A 17,337-nucleotide genomic window follows, 5' to 3' on the forward strand; every position below is an offset into this window, starting at 1 on the left:
GGAAGTGGTGTGAGAATGGTGAAGGGTAGGCAGGGACAGAAATACAAGTTTGTGTGGCAAGGGTGCCCGGAGGGCGTGAATGGTGTTGGTGTCCTGTTTTCTGAAGAGTTTGTAGACAGTGTTGTGAGTATGATGAGAGTGAGTGACAGAACTTCTTGGAGAGGATTGTTGAGAAAGTAGATGGGAGGGTTGTCCAGACGGTCTTTTCGAAGAGACATAGTGAGAGTGTAGGATTTGTCAGGACTGAAAGACATGTTCCACTTGTATGACCAGTCTGTGATTTTGACCACGTCTGCAGGGTGAGGAGGCTGAAGTGAAGATCGGTTTCTGAGGTTTGGGACATGGAATGTAGGGACAATGATAGGGAGATCAGGAGAAGTGGTGGTTGGACCGATGAAGAGAAGGACAAGTTCTGGTGTGTGATAGAGAAGCTGATGGAAAAGGTGAAAGATGAGGAAGTTGTTGTGGTAGGAGGAGAACTAAATGGACATGTGGGAAGGAGTATGGAGGGTTTTGAGGGAGTTAATGGGGGTTACGGATATGGTGTGAGAAATGGAGAAGGTGAAAGGATTTTGGAGTTTGCTGATGGAGCTGATTTGTTGATTTGTAATACTCAGTTCCAGAAAGAGGATAATAAGCTTGTTACATACACGTCAGGTGGATCAACGACAACCGTTGACTACCTGATGGTGCGTAGGCGAGATAGGGGGCACCTCCGGGACACAAAGGTGATCACCGGGGAGGAGGCTGTTTCACAGCACCACTTGGTTGTCTGCGACATAAGGGTGAAAGGTGCAAGGAGAGCTCGGCGGGTGAAGTACCAACCGAGAATGAAGGTGTGGAGGTTGAAGGAGGTGACAGTAAAGGAGGCATTAAAAGAGAGGCTGAGTAGTGTAGAGGATGACGTGGTTGAGCTTGAAAGTGGTTGTTTGTCAATGAAAGTTAGTCTGTTGGGAGCCGTTGGTGAGATATGTGGATGGACAAAAGGACCACCGAGGCACTCGGAAACATGGTGGTGGGATGATGAAGTTGGAAAGAGGATTGACGAGAAGAGGAAGAAGTTCAAGGAGTGGCAGAAGGCGAAGGGTATGGGAGCAGTAAAAGCAGAGCATTAAAGTTATAAGGCAGCCAAGAAGGCTGCAAAGAAAGAGGTAGCAAAGGCGAAGGAGGCATGTAGGAAAATGTTGGGAGAACGCTTGGATTCGGAAGAGGGTCAGAGAGCGGTATTCAGGATTGCAAAGCAGATAGCGAAAGAGAGGTGTGATGTGATGGGGGTGAGTTGCTTCAAGGATGAAGTGGGACAAATCGTTGTGGACCCAGATGGAATTAAAGGAAGATGGAAAAAATATATGGAAATGCTGTTGAATACAGAGAATGAATGGGATGGCAACATAGAGAGTAACCTAGTTTTAGGACCGGCAGAGAAGATAACTGAGAAGGAAGTTGAGGAAGCGATAAAAACAATGAAGAGTAGAAAAGCGGGAGGGCCGACGGGAGTTGTGGGAGATATGTTGAAGGCAGCAGGAAGTTGGGGTGTGAAGATAATGACAGAGATCTGTAATCTGGTGGTGAAAGAAGGCCGCATTCCAGTGGATTGGGAACCGAGTACCCTCGTCCCTCTATACAAGGGGAAAGGTGACCCTCTGGAGTGTGGCTCGTACCGAGCGATAAAGTTATTGGAGCATGGAATGAAGGTATTGGAAAGGGTGTTGGAGAGAGAGGATGAGAAAGAAGGTGAAGATTCGGTAACGAATAATTAAAAAAGTAGGCCTCTCCTGCCGTACTAACATATTGCTTATACACCTTCCTGTTCCTTCGTTCCCTGCTCTCCTTTCTGTCAATCTCCTATCCTTCTGTTCCTGCTTCTGAACCTGTGCTGGAATCCTTCATGCCCTCATTTAGGGAATTTCCCCAGATAGTTTTCATGGCTTTGTTTTAAAATGTTTAAATTTCCCCCTGAAGTGTTTTATTCTGTTCTATATTATAACACATTTTTCTTCTTCTTCTTTAAAAGGTTATTTTCGAGTTGCTCACCAAATCTCTTCATTTCAAATAAAAATTCCATCTCTTACAACTCTTCCTTCCTATATTCCCTAAACTCACCTGCATTCCACCCCTCCTCCAACGTTTTCAAACCGATCTCTGACTTGAAAATCACAAGAAACTCATTTTGCAATAAATCCTTCCTTTTTTTTTTTTTTTTGGTATACAAGATCGAGGCTCGTGTAAGAGCTCGCACATTGAACATGAAAACATGCACAGACACATAAAACATGCAATGAAGGGAGCGGGAGACAAGATGGGGAGAGAGGGGGAAGCACACAAGTACAACATTTGAGGGCAGGGACATCGGGAGATCTGTGGGAGGAAGAGGGCTTGTGGTGAGAGAAGGGGAGTGGGGGTGGGAGAGTTAATAAAAAAACATGGACACAGCTAGGATTTCCAGGAAAGAAGTCGGTATTTCAGAAAAGTGGATCCTGGGGTGAATTAACGGGGGTAGAAAAGATCAAGGTTTTGGATGGGGAAAGATAAGAGATGGTGGTGAACAGCTGTTTTAAAAACCTGGAGGGATTGAAGAGAGTGAAGGAGTTTGTTCCAGAGGTGGGAGAAAAGAGGAATGAAAGAGTGAAGATGAGCAGAGAGTCTTGATTTTGGCAGTTTGACCAGAAGAGGGTTGCAGGCAGATCTTGTGCGACCTGTAGGAGTACTCGGGGGACAGACCACAGACAGGGCTGGGGGGAAGGGGGGGGGCTAGGCCAAAGAGGAGTCAGTAGAAGACAGAAAGACCACCAACCTGCCTGAGGTGAATGAGTGAAAGGCCCTCACAATCGGCTTCATCCGGGATATTCCAATGATTCTGAAAGCTTTGATTTCCAAAGAGTGAAGCCGAGCGAGGTGTGAGGCAGGAGCACCAGTCCAGAGGGGAAAGCAGTATTCCATTGAGCTGCGGATGAAAGCCTTGTATGTGGTGAGGAGCTCAGGTGTGCCTAGGAAGGACTTTGCATGACGGAGAATGCCCAGTCGGCGATTGGCTTTGGAGGCCAGCTTGGAAATGTGTTTTCCCTGGAAAGATCATGGCAGATTGTGAGACCCAAGAGATTGAGTGACAGAACTTCTTGGAGAGGATTGTTGAGAAAGTAGATGGGAGGGTTGTCCAGATGGTCTTTTCGAAGAGACATAGTGAGAGTGTAGGATTTGTCAGGACTGAAAGACATGTTCCACTTGTATGACCAGTCTGTGATTTTGACCACGTCTGCAGAGTGAGGAGGCTGCGGACTGCTGATCTGAGGGATGAGGTATGGAGTGGCAGAGAGTGAAGTCATCAGCAAAGAGATAGAGAGGATTTTCCAGAAAGTTGGAGAGATCATTGATGAGGACCAGAAAAACCACAGGGCCCAGAACACTGCCTTGGGGAACTCAAGCCTGAGCAGGAAGGGGAGATGAGAGAAATCCATTCAGGGCCACCCGTTGACTACGACCAGAGAGGAAGTCCGCAAGCCATGCGTGGAGATTTCCATGGATACCATAGGAGGAGAGTTTGGTTAGTAGAGCTGGGTGCCAGACCGTATTGAAGGCATGTGATATGTCAAGGGAGACACCTCTGATTTCCTGTTTGGTATTAAGGACCTCCATCCATTGTTGAGACAGCAGAAGCAACACATCCAGAGTAGAATGACCTGGTCTGAATCCAAATTGATGATCCGAGATCAAGCCATTGGAGAAGAATCTCCACGCTACTAAAGTTAAGAATTTTTACATTTGTATTTTTGTCAAAACTGTATTTTTATTTTACAGTGTGAGTGCCTACTGTGTAATCCGAGTTAGATCTTGGTGTAAATCGTGCTTATCTGTGTTTAATCGTCTGTTGGTTCCTGCCGCGTTTTCAGGCCTGTTTTACCAGGCCTTGAGGCTTTGTTGTTTCCTCTCGGTCGTTTGTGGTCCATTTACTGTCATTTGTGGTCCATTTTCCAGTTTTTTTTTTCACCCCATACTTTCCCGAACATCTTATCCTCTGTTTCGTCTTAATACAATTTTTTTTTAAAATAATTACCTTCTCTTTCTTAAAATAATACAAATAATTACCGGCCTGTGTGAGCTTTTTGAGGCTTTAATATCTCTGAGGGCTGCCTGTTGGAGGCACAGTTAGTGCCGGAGAGGTTGGGGTGGAGGAGGGTTTTCTCGGTGCACATGGGATCGTGAGGAAAATGTGGGAGAGGAAGCAGAAGCTTTTGCTCCTCATCAAGTTTCGTCTGAGCCGGTCGGAGGCAAAGTGCAGCTTCAGGGTCTTGCAGAAACTGCTCTGGGCAAGTCTTTCGTGGAGTTTGGGGACACCCACTGAGAAAGAGAAGAGTGGAGTGGAGGCGCCACCCTCGGGACACGCGGTTGGGGCGAGGCAGCATAGACGCCATCTGAAACAGGCCTGAATTCCCCTCCTCCCTTCCCCTCCCCTCCCCCCCTCCCGGTTTTATTTTACCTTTTATTTCCGTTATATACTGGCGAATATTTCTTTGTTATTTTTCTACCCTCTCCCTCCCCTTTGGGATTAGCTAAGGATACCGGGTGGGTCGTTTAATTGTTTTGTCTTGGTGCCTGTCTGTCCTTTAATTACTTGAACTTTTCCGCTGCATATCAGCGGGATTTCTTTTCCTGGGTGTTGTACCCTGTGTTTTTTTTCTTGATTCTGAGTAAAGGATTTGCATTTATTCCTCTGTTTTGAATTTGCATTGCATATCTTGATTGGCATACTATGTGTTGAATTTTTTTTGGGGGGGGGGGAAATTGCGTCAGCATTTGGATGGTAACTTCGCTCGGTCACTTCTGACTGCTCATACGGCGCGTCCCGCCCATGGGGAACGTATTGGTCTCCCGAGCACATCGATTAGGATCTCCGGAGCAATAGGCAGTACCCAGAGCCCTTCACGCAGGGGCCAGGTCGTAACACGACACACGTGGTCGAAGAACGAACGACACAGGAAAGAGAAGGTAATTATTTTTAAAAAAAATTGTATTAAGACGAAACAGAGGATAAGATGTTCGGGAAAGTATGGGGTGAAAAAAAAACTGGAAAATGGACCACAAATGACAGTAAATGGACCACAAACGACCGAGAGGAAACAACAAAGCCTCAAGGCCTGGTAAAACAGGCCTGAAAACGCGGCAGGAACCAACAGACGATTAAACACAGATAAGCACGATTTACACCAAGATCTAACTCGGATTACACAGTAGGCACTCACACTGTAAAATAAAAATACAGTTTTGACAAAAATACAAATGTAAAAATTCTTAACTTTAGTAGCGTGGAGATTCTTCTCCAATGGCTTGATCTCGGATCATCAATTTGGATTCAGACCAGGTCATTCTACTCTGGACGTGTTGCTTCTGCTGTCTCAACAATGGATGGAGGTCCTGTCTGTGCTCAGCCCTGTCTGTGCTCTGTCCCCCAAATACTCCTTCAGGTTGCACAAGATCTGCCAGCAACCTTATTCTGGTGAAATTGCCAAAATCAAGGCTCTCTGCTCACCTTCACTCTTTCATTCCTCTTTACCTCCCCCTCTGGATGTTGTATAAAATAAAAATGAAAAGTTGCCTGGCTTGAGATCTTCTGGTCTTGAGTTTGAGCCCCTGTCAAGTTGTTGAACTAACACAATGTGGGTTGACTCAGCCTGTCATCCTTCTGCGGTCGGCATAAATGAGCACCTGATGACTGGTAATGGGCGGGATGGCACGTCCCCCTCACCCCTCCCCCCCCCCCCCCCCCCCCCCCAAAATATTGCTCAGTCGCTGCACAGGCTGCATACAAAACAACCACATCAAACAATTTATATATTCTGGCCCTTGATGGATAAACATTCAATATTATCAATCCAAAAGCATTACAATAATATTTTGAATTTTTTTATATTTCTGTTCAATATTTTGCAGCTTGATAAATAAAATGTTTGTCTCTAAAATATGTGGGCTTAATTGTGGTCGTCTAATAGATGTACTGTGGCGGACACAAAAGCCCACTGGCGTGGTGACATCATTCCGCGCACCAAGTGGGCGGTGGCCACGCCCGAGGGGTAGGCGTGGCCTCATGATATACACCGGGCGCGCAGCCCGGAGCGCGCCAGTGTTACAGTGAGCTCCTGAAATAAAGACGCTTATAAGTTACCGCTTGTCCGCTTCCTCCTTGCTCGCAAGCAGCGCGCGTAACGCCGCGCTTTACTGGTGACCCCCTTGACGTTGGATCTGCCGGAGCGATCCTTCCACACGCGACGCCATTGCCATGGCCAACTTCATCAAACTTCCCGAATTTTGGGAGGCTCAGGCCGAAGTCTGGTTCGTCCAGGCCGAAGCCCAATTTCAGCTTCGGCGCCTCACCGGCGATGACACGCGCTATTGCCACGTCGTCGCCTCCCTCGGGCCCGGCACGGCCGCTCGAGTTGTGTCCGTCCTTCGCCACCCACCGGACGGCCACAAGTACGAGGCACTCAAGCGGCTACTCCTAGCCACGTTCGGCCTCACGGACGACGCACGGGCCGACCACCTCCTGGATCTCCCCGAGCTCGGTGACACGCGCCCGTCGGTCCGAATGGACCATATGCTGTCACTGTTGGGCGACGAAGCCCCCGGTTCTCTATTCCGGGCGCTTTTCCGTCGCCAACTTCCAGCGCAGGTTCGCCTCGCGTTGGCCGGGACCGGGCTAACGGAACCCCGAGCATTGGCAGCCGAGGCGGACAAGTACTTCGCCGCTTCGGACACGCGGGCGAGAGTCGGCGTGGCCGTCACGGCCCTCGTGGCTGATGCTGCTGATGCTGCTGCTGATGCTGCTGATCCATAGCATCAGCTTATACAGCATACGCAGCATGTTGATACGCACCTCGTGACCGCCGCCACGCCCCGCCCACCGCCGCGGCGAAAACCGCCACCGCGGGGAAACCCGCCAACTCCACCGGCCTGGCGGAGCCAGCCGCGCTCCTCCAGCTCCACCACCTGGTGCTGGTTCCACGCCAAGTTCGGCCACGAAGCTCGGCAGTGTCATCCGCCATGCTCCTTCAACAGGTCGGGAAACGCCTGGGCCGGCGCTCAATAGTGGCGATGAGCGCCGGCCGTTCGAGCAGCCTGCTGTTCATAACGGACACCTTCTCCGGGCGCCGTTACCTGTGCGACACGGGAGCGCAGGTGAGTGTCGTTCCCGCCGGCACGTCAGACAACCACGCCGCGGGTGTGGGCCCCGCGCTGCTTGCCGCGAACGGGACGCCCATCCGTACGTACGGAAAATGCTGCCTCTCTCTGCGGTTCGGAGGGCAGGTTTTCCGATGGACGTTCATCACCGCCGACGTGCCCATGGCACTGCTTGGCGCGGACTTCCTGTGCGCTAATGGGCTCCTGGTCGACGTCAAGCGCAGACGACTTGTCCAGGCCGAGACGTTCAGCTCGCTCGCTTGTGCGTTGCCCAGCTCAACGAGCGGCTTGCCAAGCGGCTTGCCGAACGGTTCGGTTCCGGCCACGTTGGTCTGTACGCTTCCGGCAGCGGACGCATTCACCCGCCTCCTCGCCGGCTTCCCGGCCCTCACGCGGCCCACCTTCTCGGCGGGGGCCGTCAAGCACGGGGTGGCCCATCACATCCCCACCGTCGGGCCACCGGTCTACGCCCGGGCACGCCGCCTCGAGCCGACGAAGCTGGCGGTGGCAAAAGCTGAGTTCGCTACCCTGGAGCGACTCGGCATCGTTCGGCGCTCAGAGAGCGCTTGGGCGTTGCCGCTGCACATCGTGCCGAAACCCGGCGGGGGATGGCGACCGTGCGGGGACTATCGCCGTCTCAATGACGCCACAACTCCCGACTGCTACCCCGTCCCCCACATTCAGGACTTTTCCGCCCGTTTGGCGGGCATGTCCTTCTTCTCGAAGGTGGACCTCATACGCGGCTACCATCAGGTCCCCGTCAGGCCGGAGGACGTCCCGAAGACGGTGTCATCACGCCATTCGGACTCTTCGAGTTCCTGCGCATGCCCTTCGGTCTGAAGAATGCGGCTCAGGCGTTCCAGCGACTGATGGACAGCGTCCTGCGTGACTTGGATTTTGTCTACGTCTACCTGGACGATATCCTCGTCGCCAGCGCGTCCCGCGAAGAGCACCTACGCCACCTCCGCACGCTCTTCGAACGCCTGGGCCAGCCTGGCCTGATTGTGAACCCCGCAAAGTGCCGGTTCGGCGCCACCATAATCGATTTTCTGGGGCACCGTGTCACCAGGCACGGAGCCGTCCCCCTGCCGGCCAAGGTGGAGGCGGTGAAGGGGTTTCCGCGCCCCCGCACGATCAGAGGGCTGCAGGAGTTCCTGGGCATGGTGAACTTTTACCATCGGTTCCTGCCCCGTATCCCCCAGCTCCTGCGCCCCCTGCACGAAGCTCTCCGAGGTAAGCCGGGCAAAGGCGACGTTACCTGGACCGAGCAAATGGACACGGCGTTCACGGGCGCGAAGCTCGCCTTGGCTAACGCCACCATGCTCGCGCACCCGGCGCCCGATGCACCGATCGCCCTCACCACCGATGCCTCGGACTACGCGGTGGGCGCGGTGCATGAGCAATGGGTGCGTGGAGCTTGGCAACCGCTGGCGTTCTTTAGCCGGCAGCTTCGCCCGCCCGAACGCCGTTACAGTACCTTCGACCGCGAGTTGCTCGGGCTTCACTTGGTGGTCAGGCACTTCCGCCATCTGCTCGAGGGCCGTGCGTTCACTGCCTTCGTCGACCACAAGCCGCTGATCTTCGCGATGGGCAAGGTCACCGAGCCGTGGTCGGCCCGGCAGCAGCGTCACCTCTCGGCCGTGTCCGAGTACACAACGGACATCCAGCACGTCGCGGGGAAGGACAACCCGGTGGCGGATTGCCTTTACCGGGCCGTCGCCCACGCAGTCCACCTCGGCATCGACTATGCCCGGATGGCAGCGGACCAGGCCACTGACCCCGACGTCCAGGCCTTGCGGACCGCCGTCACGGGCCTCCGCGTCACCGAGGGGGCGTTCGACGGCGCGGGCGCGGCCCTCTTGTGCGACGTCTCCCTCAGGCATCCTCGCCCCATCGTGCCCGCGGGCCGGCAGCGCCAGGTGTTTGACGCCATCCACGGCCTGTCCCACCCGGGCGTGAGGGCCTCCCAAAGGCTGATCGCCGACAAGTTCGTCTGGCATGGCCTCCGGAAGGCCGTCCGCGGCTGGGCCAGGACGTGCCTCGCGTGCCAGCGCGCCAAGGTGCACTGGCACACCCAGGCCCCGTTGGCCCCGTTCACGGTGCCGGAACGCCGGTTTGACCACGTCCACGTGGACCTGGAGGGACCTCTGCCCCCCTCGCGGGGTTTCACCCACGTCCTCACCATGGTGGACCGCACCACCCGGTGGCCGGAGGCCGTGCCCTTGGCGTCGACAACGGCGGCCGATGTCGCGCAGGCTTTCATCGCCACCTGGGTCGCCCGGTTCGGCGCCCCCTCAGACATCTCGTCCGACCGCGGCCCCCAGTTCACCTCGGAGCTCTGGGGGGCGGTCGCGCAGGGGCTCGGGGTCCGGCTGCACCGAACCACGGCCTACCACCCCCAGGCTAGCGGCCTGTGTGAGCGATTTCACCGCTCATTGAAGGCCGCGCTCCGTGCCACCCTCCGCGACGGCGGCTGGGTCGACAGGCTCCCCTGGGTCCTGCTGGGCCTCCGGACGGCGCCCAAGGAGGACCTGCGCGCATCCGCGGCGGAGTTGGTCTTCGGGCAACCGCTGCGGGTGCCGGGCGAGTTCCTCCCCGACTCCACGGCACCATGGTCCGCGGCACAGCAGCGCTCCGCTCTGCAAGAGACCGCCCAGAGGTTCGCCCCGGTGCCAACGGCATGCCACGGGCACCCACCGACGCACGTCGCCCCGGAGCTTCGCACAGCGGAGTACGTCTTCGTCCGCCACGATGCCCACCGGACACCACTGCGGCCCCCGTACGACGGGCCTTTCCGCGTGCTGGAGACCGGGGCGAAGCACTTCACCCTGGACATCGGCGGTACTCCTGACCGCGTTTCGGTAGACCGCCTCAAGCCGGCCCACCTCGACGTGGACCATCCACCGCCAGTGGCCCGACCCCCACGTCGGGGCCGCCCCCCTGCGGGCGGACCCCCGGCACCGCCCAGCCCCGCCGTCACGCCGCCCCCCGGTCCTGCACCCATCCCAGGGGCAGCCAGGGGCATCCCACCTGGCATCCCTGCACCCCGGACGCCGCCGATCGCCAGGGGGCGCTTCGGCCGGGTCATTCGTCTGCCCCGCAAACTGGCCCTCCAGGTGCGCGGGAATTCTGGGGGGGCGCGTGTGGCGGACACAAAAGCCCACTGGCGTGGTGACATCATTCCGCGCACCAAGTGGGCGGTGGCCACGCCCGAGGGGTAGGCGTGGCCTCATGATATACACCGGGCGCGCAGCCCGGAGCGCGGCGCGCCAGTGTTACAGTGAGCTCCTGAAATAAAGACGCTTATAAGTTACCGCTTGTCCGCTTCCTCCTTGCTCGCAAGCAGCGCGCGTAACGCTCGCTTTAGTACCTTAGATCCGGGGCAACGCCAGGTACCTTTGTGGGAGAAGGGAGGGGAAAGGATAGGCTGGGAGAATGGAGGTGGTGGGGTTGGAGGAGGGAGGAGAAGGGGTGGGACAAGGGGGGGACCCTATGATAGGGTCCCTATGATAGGGCCTATCTGCGTTGGGTACCGGTACCTTTGCTTGTGTTCACCCCTCGCCCTCCCCCTCATCCCCCTTTCAAGGCTCCCTCACCCCACACCTCCCACTCGTCACTGCCTCACTCCTCATTAGTCCTCACTCTCCCTCCCTCCTCTCTGTCGTCCTCCCCTCCTCGTAATTCCATTAGCGAAGCGACGGATGGTATTTTCTGGTATAATATATTATTGCTGAAGAATCCGAATTAAAATATATATTAAATGATGTGTCGTAAAACAATAAAGCAAATATCTATTATTTAGATGTCGATAAAACAACGTTTACATGCACCAATTGGTCTGTTTAATACGGCGTAGAAATTTCGTAGCACTTTTCCCCCGTTGTACGGTTTAAGCAAGCCACAGTGGTGTAGTATGCGATGGTGTTTACAACGCGTTTCATCGAGAGGCGTTATTGATTTACTGCTGGGCAGTGTGAAGGCTGGGCAGTTTAATCTTCGCTTTGTTTTATTTGTAATTGTTTTATCACTGTTTCGTGTTTTCACTTGTTAAAGGAAGTTATTTGGAATGTAAAACGCAAATGAATCGACAAAACGTTAATCCACTTTAAAATCCCCGCGCAGTGCATGCTGGGCTTTCTTTCTCTTCCTGCTGCGGAACAGCGACAGCGTCAGTAAGTTTGTTGTATCCATTTGATCATCCACGTTCATCCACGTTCATATTCGGTAATCCTTGATTCTTATTGATCGTACCAGCGTTAGCGTGTTTGTCCCTCCATATTTTTCGTCCTTTTTGATATATGAGCGTGGAATTGTCAGGTAATGTTTGTTTGTGTGAGGGATCGGTTTGGTGGAGGAAGCATGTCGACCTGATGTTGCTCTGCTCTGCCGTTACAGGTTCGAATTTTGCACTGGGAAAGAAGAAATCATGGTAAGGATCATTAGAACCATTGCTTGTTCTTGTCTGTCGATTGTAATTTCCATGGAAGAAACAATGGAGCTGCAGAAATGAATTTTATGGAGTCGAAGTCTTTTTAAGAACCAGTTTTGAAGACTTGGACACGCGGCGGCCTGCGCTACATATACACTGTACCAATTATATCTGGTCTATCAACTTTAATTGGAGGGGGGTGTCGGTTGGGGATGAGAATGGTGGGACAAGCACAGACATCACCAGGCCCAGTGTGCTTTATATTCACATTAGCGAGGTATCCATGGTACTCACACAGGTGGGAGCCCAAAAGCAAACGGACAATGCGGAAAACGGCGAATGCTAAACCAAAAAATTCCACATTCCTGTGCCACCTTCATTCAAAGGGCAGGCATGGACAGCTGGTTCGTGAATGACTTGGACAAAAAAAATCGCTGCAGCGCAATGTTTCTACACTCTGTCAATGGCAAATCCACAAGGTTCTCACCTGTTTTGGCAAAATGATGCATATGGCTTGCATCATTTGAGATCAATTGCAATTGTAACTAGAACGACGCTCAGTAGAGAGCATACCTGATACCTCCACCTGGTTGACCATATCACTCAATGGTGAAGAATCACTTTAAAATTATAGTAGCTGGATCTGGATCCGCATCTTCACCAAAATTGAATCGATTCTTCCTTGTCACACACACAGAAATGAATCTGTGTGTGTGAACACACAGAACTTGTCACGGTCCAACTTGTCCAAATCTTGTCCATCAAGTTTCGTCCAAATCCATCCATAACTTTTTGAGATATCCTGCTATGTATAGTTTTTGGCCCGATCTCCCAATGGTGAAGAATCACTTAAAATTTTAAAATACTTCTCATATCCGAATCAATATTCAGATCTTCACCAAAATTGAATCGATTCTCCCTTGTCAGGCGCACAACCTGTCCAACAAGTTTCTTCCAAATCCATCCATAACTTTTTGAGATATCCTGCTATGTAGCTGGATCTGAATCCTGATCCTCACCAAAATCGAATCATTTTGAGATATTTTGTTCACAAACGGACAGACAGGGGTGAAAACATAATCTGCATCCACCTTTGGTGGCGGAGGTAATTACTCAATATTGTCCATCTGGTTTCTGGTTTCAGCCTCGCCAGATTGCCGAGATTAAAGACTTCTTGCTGACCGCGCGAAGGAAGGATGCAAAGTGTGAGTTTTCCAGTCTGGGCTGCTTTATGTGATGTTCGATGCAAACATGGGATTGTCTTTACGCGTCTGTCCTCACATTGTGCAAATGTTCCTATTTTTGCAGATGATTTGCACACGGCAATGTGGGAAATGTAATATGAACAATTTATCAAACACTGTGTTAAAAATATACCAGGTTTCTCAGATTGTATTAAAATGAATGATTCATATACATTTCAAAAACTGATGAAAATTGGTGTCATGTGACCATGAAATGTGCTCAGATATTGTACGTTTAGTTTGTTGGAAGATGTCTTCAAAATAGTTGGGTGGAGGGGAAGAACTCGGAGAAAGTTGGGAAGAAGGAGGGGAAGAACTCGGAGAAAGAATCTGGTCTCCAAAGCCAGTCGCCGACTGGGCATCCTCCGTCGTGCGAAGTCCTTCCTTGGCACACCTGAGCTCCTCACCACATACAAGGCTTTCATCCGCAGCTCAATGGAGTTCTGTTCTCCCCTCTGGGCTGGTGCTCCTGCCTCACACCTAGCTCGTCTTCACGCTGTTGAAACCAAAGCGTCCAGAATCATTGGAATCTCTCGCGATGAAGCTAACACCGAGGGCCTTTCACTCGCTCACCGCAGGCAGGTTGGTGGTCTTTCCGTCTTCTACCGACTCCTCTCCGGCCTTGCTCCCCCAGCTCTGGCTCTGCTCTGTCCCCCAAATACTCCTTCAGGTTGCACAAGATCTGCCAGCAACCCTCTTATGGTTAAACTGCCAAAATCAAGACTCTCTAATCACCTTCACTCTTTCATTCCTCTTTTCTCCCGCCTCTGGAACAAACTCCCTCACTCTCTTCAATCCCACTCCACCCTCCAGGTCTTCAAAACAGCTGTTCACCACCATCTCTTATCTTCCCCCATCCAAAACCTTGATCTTTTCTACCCCTGCTAATTTCACCCCAAATCCACTTTTTAAATACCAACTTCTGTCCTGGAAGTCCTTGGTGTCCTTGTGTTTTATACTTCTCCCACCCCCCCCCCCTTCCCACGCCTCCTCCCCCCAAGCCCTCTCCCTCCCACACTTCTCCCTGCTCTCAAATGTTATGTTTCTGTGCTTCCCCTTCTCTCCCCATCTTGTCTTCCGCTCCCTCTTTTTATATATTTTGTTTGTCTGGTTGATTTGTTTGTGAAATAAATGTTAGCTCTTTCACGAGCCTCGATTCAGTATACAAAAAAAAGAAAAGGTTTTAGAGGTGTACATGCCTCCCCTCCCAAAGGAGAAGTTGAGATATTCAAGTTTTGGTTAACAGGATGGCCTAGAGCTAGACCTGCCTAGCCTGGGATCGAATCCCGATCCAACTATAAATTGTGATCCCAGTGTTTCACAGGCAGGGCGATTCATCAATGTGTCCCTCGGATGGCCGTTAAACTGGGCATCATCCACATCTGCCGGCATTAGTTGGTGGACGTTAAATATCCGACAGTGTCCTTCGCAGAGAGTCGGCCAATCGCCGGCATCCTGAACAATTTCCAAACTGGTTGGAGATGGATTGCAAACCACCCAGCATATGACTCGGATATATGTGCATACCTTTAGGCCACTCTGCCTGCCTGATTTTTGTCTACCAGTGGATTTTACCAGGCAGGAATAATAAACGCAAGCAGAATCAAATAGCGTACTGAGATTGTATTGTTTTTAAACATTTAATTTCATAAAATGAAGAAAGTATTTTGTTAAATGTATTTTAAATATCCATAACAAAAGTCGTTCAGTCGTATCTGGGGTACCTTTTTACCCTCGTCTAAGAAGAGGGTATTGCATTTGAATATGTTTGTCCACACACAATAAATGATTTTCTCTGCAACCGTTGATCCGATTGACAGGAAATTTTTTTTTAACAAAACAAATTGAGACTTGGCTCATTGTAAAGAACTCTCCATGTGGAATAACATATGTTAATGATGATGTCATAGGTGCCTCCATTATGACGTCACAATTCAACAAGTACAAAACTCCATCAGATGAAGATGAAATTTCTTGACCATCATCTAGGGATAAATTAGTGGAGAAAAACAATAATGATTACATCATCGGTCACGTGGTTCGGCCGCCATATTTGTTTTAACACAAAAGCCTTTAAAAAAAAAACACTGAAAACACGTCCTGGTGAGGGTCTGCCATCTCTGATTGCTCTTTCTAGTTTTTTTGTTATTTTTTTGGTTCTATTTTCTTTATGATCAGTAAATTATTCAAGAACTGATGCACATGTCAAAATTGATGTTTAATCCAGTGAGAGATGTCTTACACTTTGCATTGATCTTGTCATACTTGCTCTTTGTACATCGTTTGCTGCAGCTGTGAAAATCAAGAAGAATCGCACAAATGTGAAGTTCAAGCTTCGCTGCAGCCGTTTCCTTTACACGCTGGTGGTCACCGACCAGGAAAAAGCCGACAAGATCAAGCAGTCTCTACCACCAGGTCTCTGTGCACAAAGTCTGTGTGATGCTTTTTTTAAAAATGTGTACGACTAACGCACCAGACTTTCACTGACGGAGAATATATGCGTGAGCGCCATTTTGAATGTTGCATTGTGGCTTTTGGTAGTTCTCGGTCACTACTGTATGCTTGCTCAGTTACATGACCAGACAACGTGAAATGATGGCACAGCAGGTGGTTATTACCCTCACCAGAGGAAAGGGTATTTCATTTGAGTCCATCTGTCTGTCTTTGTCTGTTTGTTTGTCTGTCCACACAGAATAAATATGATTTTCTCTGCAACCGTTGGTCCGATTGACAGGAAATTTTCACCATCGGAGCACATCCTACTGTAGAATTTCTTAATGATAATTACTTAATGATAATTATGACGTCATAGGTCACATGGTACAGGTGCCATCTTGGAAAAAACGAAAAACTTTGCACCTCTATATCTTCGAAAGCGATGCATAGAAAAAATTGAGACATGGGAACTCATTGTGAAGAACTCTTCATGGGGAGTAAAATGTTAATGATTGTCATAGGTGCCTCCATTATGACGTCATAATTCGACAAGTACAAAACTTCATCCGATCAGGATGAAATTTCTTCAGCGCTATCTAACCATAAATTGGTGGAGAAAAAAAAGAAGATGTCATCTGTCACGTGGTTTGGCTGCCATATTTGTTTCAACACAAAAGCCTTAAAAACCACTAAAACACGTCCTGGCGAGGGTCTGCAATCTCTGATTGCTCTTTCTTGTTTGCATTATGTAATAGTGGTTTCGCATTATTGGTCTCCTTTCAATACCATTTTGAACGCTCGACTTTGAGAGTCCCATCATCGCCGTCTCTGTTCGGGCAGGCCCAGTAGCTCGTGCATATCCTCCAATGGAGAGTTGTAAACTTTCTTTGACATTAAAATTGGTGAGTAATGTTGACTTTTTGAAGTTCCTGTTCAAATCCAACTAACGCGCCTGAAATAAATGTAATATGACAGCTTTTCTTTAGATGCCATTCTCAGATCTGCTGTAACCGATATACCCAGTAGCGAGGCTCTGCATTGTTAAATGCCATCTTGCTTTCACCTTGGGTTGGTGTTAGTAGTCATTTTCAAGACGTGTTTGCATGAAGCACTGGCCTTGTTCAGCATGCGTGTGTGCCATGCACATGTAAGGTCAAGCCTGTAACTAAGAAAGTGTGCATGTTCCACCACACCAGCGTACTAGTCAGTCACCGTGTTCAGCCTTGTGCTCTCAATGACTATAGCCCAATACATTCATGTACAGAACTTGTAATCACTTGTACTTGCACAATCCTCAATCTGTTTGCATACTGACCAGGAATGTTTCTTCTTTTCTTTTCTTTGCAGGGCTCGAGGTTAAGGAGCTCAAATGAGTACATGCTTTTTTCTTCAATACACCATGTGACAGTGAATTAAAAACAACAATTATTCTCTATGGCTGGTGTAAATCTGTGACCTTTTGGTACCATATCTCATTAAACGAGCTTCTTCCCACACTGGGACTGGCAGAAAGAAAGGAAACTCAATTTATTTTCCATTTCTACCCCCTTCTACAGGGTGTGCGGTGGGCTGCCAGGGTGGCCTAGGCCCCAGAGGTATATACGCTCGCCTCTAAACTCTCTAGACTGGGTTTAAATCTTGACCCAGCTATAAACTGTCATCCTGGGGTTTCACAGGCAGGGTGATTCATCAATGAATGACCATGAATGTTTTAACCCTTGGGTGGACGTTCAACTGGGTGGTCCATCTGCCGGAATTCGTTGGTGGGCGTTGAAGATCCTATGGTGTCCTTTGTGAAGAGTGGGCAAGCTATCGGCAGTACCATGGCCAAATTCCATTGCATCCGTGGCACAGCCACACCCACAGCCAGTGATGCTACCCTGCAGCCTTATACTGCATAGTAAAGAAGAATGGCATGGGTAGACATTTTGCTTTGACTTTTTCTTTCTTTCGAACAATTACAATCATTTAATTTTTCAGCCAATCCTCTTCACAATTGGTGTCCTATTCACTCTTCACAATCCCCTTTTTTTTTCTGTTTTTTTTTTTTTCCTTAAT

General features: G+C 50.5%; 1 protein-coding gene across 3 annotated transcripts in view; it reads left to right on the forward strand.

Moving 5' to 3' along the window:
• RPL38 (ribosomal protein L38) overlaps positions 1-16,714 on the forward strand; it is a 275,214-nt gene extending 258,500 nt beyond the window's left edge. The window contains exons 1-5 of one of the 3 annotated variants that reach the window (XM_068114751.2): positions 11,281-11,342; positions 11,566-11,599; positions 12,744-12,804; positions 15,136-15,258; positions 16,627-16,714. In XM_068114751.2, the coding sequence (XP_067970852.2) occupies positions 11,296-11,342; positions 11,566-11,599; positions 12,744-12,804; positions 15,136-15,258; positions 16,627-16,652 (291 nt within the window). In that variant the 5' untranslated portion in view covers positions 11,281-11,295 and the 3' untranslated portion in view covers positions 16,653-16,714. Of the gene's footprint in view, positions 1-11,280; positions 11,395-11,565; positions 11,600-12,743; positions 12,805-15,135; positions 15,259-16,626 lie in introns of those variants that run through there. The other 2 variants (XM_068114767.2, XM_068114745.1) reach the window with 2 other exon arrangements.
• The last annotated feature ends 623 nt before the right edge of the window (positions 16,715-17,337 follow it).

This window comes from Myxine glutinosa, chromosome 1 (assembly GCF_964187855.1).
Source record: "Myxine glutinosa chromosome 1, kmMyxGlut1.1, whole genome shotgun sequence".
Classification (NCBI taxonomy): domain Eukaryota; kingdom Metazoa; phylum Chordata; class Myxini; order Myxiniformes; family Myxinidae; genus Myxine; species Myxine glutinosa.